This window comes from Capsicum annuum, chromosome 3, assembly GCF_002878395.1.
Source record: "Capsicum annuum cultivar UCD-10X-F1 chromosome 3, UCD10Xv1.1, whole genome shotgun sequence".
Lineage (NCBI taxonomy): Eukaryota > Viridiplantae > Streptophyta > Magnoliopsida > Solanales > Solanaceae > Capsicum > Capsicum annuum.
Genome location: NC_061113.1, coordinates 41,676,125 through 41,682,342, shown reverse-complemented (window position 1 = coordinate 41,682,342; position 6,218 = coordinate 41,676,125). Strand labels below are relative to the sequence as shown.

The 6,218-nt window shown below is 34.8% G+C and overlaps 1 protein-coding gene across 1 annotated transcript; it reads right to left on the bottom strand.

Moving 5' to 3' along the window:
* Positions 1-1,071: 1,071 nt before the first annotated feature.
* On the bottom strand, positions 1,072-2,542 carry LOC107863896 (peroxidase 44). The gene is made up of 2 exons (XM_016710088.2): positions 2,271-2,542; positions 1,072-1,871 (listed from the first exon to the last, which is right to left on the bottom strand). The coding sequence occupies exons 1-2, from the start codon at positions 2,526-2,528 to the stop codon at positions 1,125-1,127; spliced, it is 1,005 nt and encodes a 334-aa protein (XP_016565574.1). The 5' UTR covers positions 2,529-2,542; the 3' UTR covers positions 1,072-1,124.
* Positions 2,543-6,218: the final 3,676 nt, after the last annotated feature.

Sequence of the window (6,218 nt, the reverse complement as noted above, 5' to 3'; positions counted from 1 at the left end):
TAATTAAAATTTTCTCATCTTATTCCCGCAGTTAATATTTTTTTAGAAGCCTCAACAAATTAGAATGAGTATATTTTTCATAAATGATCTTGATATTTATCATAGGAATAAAAAGTAAATTAGAAAAAATTAACAATCTTATTTATGATTTTTTAAGTACCTAGTAAAATGGAAAGCCGGCAATTAAAATGGGTCGGAGGAGTATTAGCTATAAAAATATAAACACAAGCCAATTGACTAAGCAAATGATAATGTTAAAAATTTAAAACTGTATAAACTAGTGAAAAGATGAAACTTTTGATTATAAGATTCTCTCTCACTGTACCCTCTTTTTTTAGGCACACAGGATAATCTAAAAGTCTCGGTGCACAAAAGTAACAAAATTTCGTATGGTAAAAAATTAAGTTAGTATATTCTTGATCCATCTTTTCCCTAATATTACAGAACATCTCTATAAGATAGAGTCACACTACTAAACTTACAAAACTATAAAGTAGAAATAATTCTATGTTGGATTTTATGCTAAAATCTTCAAAATTGTTTTAAAGCACAAAAAGGAAGAAAGACAAAGATAAACATAAAGCACACTTGATATTATACTGAACACTTCATTTACATAATAACATTACAAGGGAGGTTTTGTATAAGTGCCAAAAAAGAGGCACATGACCTATTAAAATTTTTCAAACACATGGACGTTATGAACTTGTGCAGCCAGAATACATATAAATGCAGCATAGATAATTTAGGTGACCTTTTCTTTATTTCTTATTTCCTATTTTTTTAATTTCATATCGCTCTTATTTTCGTGGCTTCCTTAGCTCTATTTTTATTATCTTTCATTTCTTATTTTGGTTATACCATCCATTCTGTTTCATGTATTACTATGACCTTGTTAATTATTCTTTATCTTGAGTCGGGGGTCTATCGAAAGCAGCCTCTCCACTTCTTTGAAAATAGCGGTATAGACTGCGTACTTTTTACCCTCTTCAGACCCCACTTGAAGGGATTACACTGAATTTGTTGTTGTTGTTATTTTACAGTTCCCACATACAATAAGGCGAAACCATACACATGTAATAATTTTAGTAAAATAAATAGGCATTATAATGCCAAATTCTTTATTACAACACTTTTGGGGGATTAAAAACCCCACAACTTTTCCTAATTTCTCCAGCACTTCCAACTAGAATATCAATACTTGCCATTTTTATCATTGCATTAGCAAAATTCTGTCTGAAAGCATTCTCATTGGATGCTAAACTTGAAACAATTGGAGCACTTGACTTATCCAAAGTAAGCTCTTGATCGATTTTCAGAATACCTTTCTTTAACATGATTTGTCTAAAATACTCGTTGTCAACAGTGAAAGATGTATTTTGATCCAAAAAAGCCGTTGCAGTGCTTTTAGCACAAGTTTTCAACAGTTGGGCAGCTAATGTAGGATCCATGGTCTTATCAGGTACCGGAGAAAGTCTATCTTGGAAAAAATTACAATGTGCAACTCCAACGGTGTGAGCGCCTAATAGCGTCACCATATCATTTAGGTTTAGTCCTTTGTTTGTGAAAAATTGGAGAGCTCCTGGAACTGTTAGTGACGGACCTGGTAAATTTACATCATCTGCATTTGAAACTAGGCCGTCTCGTCTACCAGTTGGAATTGGATAGCTTGGACCTCCAGCTAACGCAACAGCATCTCTTGTTGCTAGTGTTATTATATCAGCACATGAAATGGTAGATGGACAGACAGTTTCTAAGGTTTTCTTAATTTTATCGATCAGCTCGAAACCTCGTACTGTTTTGTTTGCTCCAGCGTCTCTCTCTGATTTCTTAGACTTTGTTGACTTTATCAGTATGGATGCATCACAGCCCTGAAATCCAGTTACACCTTTAGAAACAAAATCAATATGCAATTTCTAAAATATTAAACTCGTTCCAAATAGAATGACATTATTTCTTTATAGGGTTACATTTATATATATTGTGTGTAATAGTTTATATATATATGTGCCTGTACATACACTGTGCAGCAGGCACACAACAACTATTTCAAATAAATTAAGTAAATACGTACTAACTCGGAACATAAAGTAATTAAAGCCTTAAAATCAACACAATTTAATTTAGATCTAAAGGGGAATTATGATTATAAGATGAGATGAGACTGCTTGCACAAAATTCAACATATGTCACCACACAACAATTTGACAAGGATGCTTGAATTTGGATTTAAAAGAATAAGTAAAACTTCAAGTAAGTAATACACTTACTCTAACAAAACAGTCATGAAAATGCATGCGAAGCAAAGCTGCGGTGATGGAAGGGTCGCTATTGAACTGCGTTTGCACAGCTTGTCGAACAGTAGTTTCAGCCTGTGGACATGTAGAACTGTAAAACCCCACTTGAAGTTGGGCTGAAACTAAATAGAGTACACAACAATGAAATATTAGTATTGATTGTAATATTATTTTCATCTTGATAGGTTTACTGCATATATTAGTGACAAAGCTTAAAGCCATTGAAGACATATATATATATAGATGCAGGATAAGAGTTGTGACATGGTCCACATGCATGGTCAACCAAGACCAACGGGCATATAATAAAAGAGATTTGATTCAAATTCTCATATACGCGTTAATCACAAATGGATAAATGCATCCATTGGATTCTTATGCATGTGAATTTCTTTTTGACAAATTATTTAACTATATATATATATATATATTACTATAATGAGTTCGAGCATTTAAATAATAACCACAATTCAATTATTAAGAACCATGATTAGAGCGGTGGTTATGTTAGAAAAATAGGTCATGGGGGCATGAAATTAATAACCTCACTTAGTTAGTGATTGATGTTGTTTAGATTTATGCATATATGCATTACGTGTCTGTCGATGTAAATCTACTACTTGTATAAACCCTCAAGAACTTGTTAAAATTGACGCTGGGTAGATTAAAGTCCATAAAATCATAATTCCCCTATGACAAGATAGAAAATACACATAATTAAATGTACCAATTACTCAATTCATTTACGGTTAGTTTTAACACCCAATTATGAACTTGTGCTATATTTCCTGAATTCATAAACACTTCCAAAGTTTGTATTCCAAACTTTGACTAAAATAGGCATCATCTTTTTGTATTTATATGGGTTAAGTTTTAAACCAAGTCACTTAGTTTTGAATCCGAAATCTGTTTCTTCGTTAAGAGTATTTGTATACTCGTCCTCCTTTTCTCTAAGTACTATAATTTCCAGTTTTGAATCCAAACTTCTGTTTGCCAAATGCCTTACACTGTTCCTTCACTATCATAATATAAGAGGCCATCTAGGATTAATTGTGCCACTTTATATCTAGTAAAAAATGGCTCAGTCATTTCATAAAAACTCAGTTGTCTTATATATTTAAATTTGATTTTGAAAGAAATACAGTACTTATAGTACCTTTAGAAGTATGTTGGAAAAGATACCCAACCATTCCCAACAAGTACCTTTTCAAAATTAAAGAACCAGAGAAAAATCAGGATGCCATAGCGACTGCATTGCACCCGCCATAGCACCAATATTAGGTGCGATAATGGTCGTGTCACACAGGGCACCATGCCCATTTGGGCACTATAGTGGCCACGATGCACTAACCACAGCGCCCGTTTGGGTACAACAGCGTGTGCGCCCTCTCCTCATTCCAAAATTCATTTTCTCATCTACTCATCAATATTATCTATTCTAACATACTATTTGACGGTCGCATACTTTTTGAAATGACATCACCATAAATAAAGCAATTATAATTTTTTTTGACTACTAATAGAAATCAAATTTTTTTACTTTTAAAATTGGTTTGTGAAACACCCTGGATTTTCGGCCTTGAAAATTTCTTGAGCTTTGAGATCACTGCCTTGGTAATGACTCACCCTATGAGTCGTAGGGTGTCCTGACGAGTCATTGGGATGAGTCGTAACCAAACCAGTAAGTTTGTGGCTAGATTCAACTTTGAGTACGAGTTACTCACTAAGAGCCGTAAGGATATGTTATGAGTCGTTAGGTGTAATCATAGGGTGTCCAGTGCAAGTCCCAATTTGGGCTCTGTGTTGACTACGACTGGACCCTACGAGTCGTAGGGTCCTATTACGAGTGGTGCCATTGAGTCGTAAGGATAACAGTGTAGGGTGCCTTGGTGGTACTACCTTGGTTACGACTCATGGTGACGAGTCATAAGGAGTGGTTATGATTCAAGGGTTGACTCGTACTCAAAGGCAACCCTTTTTCAGCTTTTAAGTTAAGGGCATTCTAGACATTTTTTCTCTTACCCAACTTGAAACCCACGTCTTATAACCCCTTTAGTGTATCATTAGCCCTCATAAACACATCAAATTAACTTCTTAACACTCTCAAATTCCTTAAGGTCAGGAACACTTAGGGTTTTTAAGAGGTTGATCAATTGGGGCTTTCAAGGGTGATTTCTCTCCATACATCTTACTATTTCAGGCATGTGACTTTTCTCTCATTGTTAACTTTGTAAAAACATATGTATTAAAGTATCGTTCATACTGAATTATTTTGATTTTGAAAACAAGGGTTATGGGTTTCGAATGTTTATTGTTGAACAATGTTTTGCCATGATTTAATTGCGATTATTCATGCTTTAAATATGGTTTTGAACTTGTGAGTGCATGGATAGAGTGAATGAAATATGAAATTATGATTTTCCTAAACTTGTGACTTTTGAAGTGTTTATGACCCTAGCCCCTAGTACGAAATTGGTTTTGAGTTATGAGAAAAGTGGGAATTTATAAACTGAACTAGTCTTAAACTATGGTATGATTTTATGAACATAGGAAGTCAGTGTTCCCCTACCTTGTATTAATGAAAAAAGGGAGTTGTTCTCCCCAAGTTAATAAAAAATATTTTGGCATGATGTATAATCTTGCAAGTGTAGTTGGTATGACAATACCAACAATATATGCCTTAATATGAAAAGAGGTTCATGATTGGGATGATATGATAAATGCTTTAATTGAGATTTAATAAGAGTTGTGTAGCTGAGTCGTGAAAATGAAGGTTGGGGTGACCGACACTTGAAATCGCATTTGCCGACGTTGGGGTCAAAGTTACTAGGGAGGTTCTAGTCCCCCTTATTATTATTATTATTATTATTATTATTATTATTATTATTATTATTATTTCATGATTAGGGAGGTTCGAGTCCCCTATAAATCATTTCATGATCGGGTGCTTAAGTCACCTTAGTATATGTTGGGAGGTTCTAGTCCCCCATGTGCATATATGTGAGATTATTCTCTGGTTCGTGCAGCTACACGCACTGGGGCACGACTAGAGGGTGAGAGATGGGGTCCATATAGTCCATGAGTACATGTTATGACGGTTGAGCTACATAATCCAGGCTAATTTGAAAATGCATGTTAAGCCTTGTTTTCTATCACGATATGTGATATATATATGTGTGTGTGTGTGTATGCATATGATTATGTGCATTGGTTTGTATGATGTTAAATTATTGATCATTTCATTGTATTATCCTTATCCTCGAGTTAATGCTAGCATTCACCCCGCTAACCGTCTTCGAATGCTGTATCCCTTCACGATGCAGGAATTGGTCATACTTCTACTCCTTCTGCTCAGTGATTAGGATTCAAGATTAGCTCGTGAGTTGACATTGAAGTGGTGAGCTTTCATACATCGGAAGTCTATATTTCGTATTGTGTTCCTCTTATGTCTTAGATTTACTTTTAGCTATTGTAGAAGGCATGCTCAAATACTTTATTGATATTTAGTTTTGGATAATTATTTAGAAGGCCTTGTTTGGACTACTGTGGTTATTTAGCGGTGTCGGTCGGCAGTGGTTCGTCATGGATATGCATTGTAATTTTTTTAAGCTATTGCACGCTATCTTATTATATGTTCAGAATTCATTCAATTTTGGTTCGTGTTGTGTTTGGGTTGGTTAAGTGCAAGGGGTGATGTCCGGTCCATGTGAGACTTGAGATACTCAACATGACCAGGCCCTGGTTCGGATCGTGTCAAGGTGGTATTAGAGCCTAAGTTTGGTATCATTGGGTGTCCAACACAGCTGTCGAGTAGAGTCTTTTTTATGGGTGTAAAATGTGCCACACTTATAAGGGCAATGCTACGAGGCATTTAGTAATATTTTCCTTTCTTGTTGTCTTATGTCAAGCTATAGAGTTTAA

Coding starts and splice junctions, on each gene's coding strand:
- LOC107863896 (XM_016710088.2), bottom strand. CDS start 2,528: ATGTCTTCAATGGCTTTAAGCTTTGTCACTAATATATGCAGTAAACCT. Junction 1,872..2,270: donor TTCATGACTGTTTTGTTAGA/GTAAGTGTATTA, acceptor ACTGGATTTCAG/GGCTGTGATGCATCCATACT.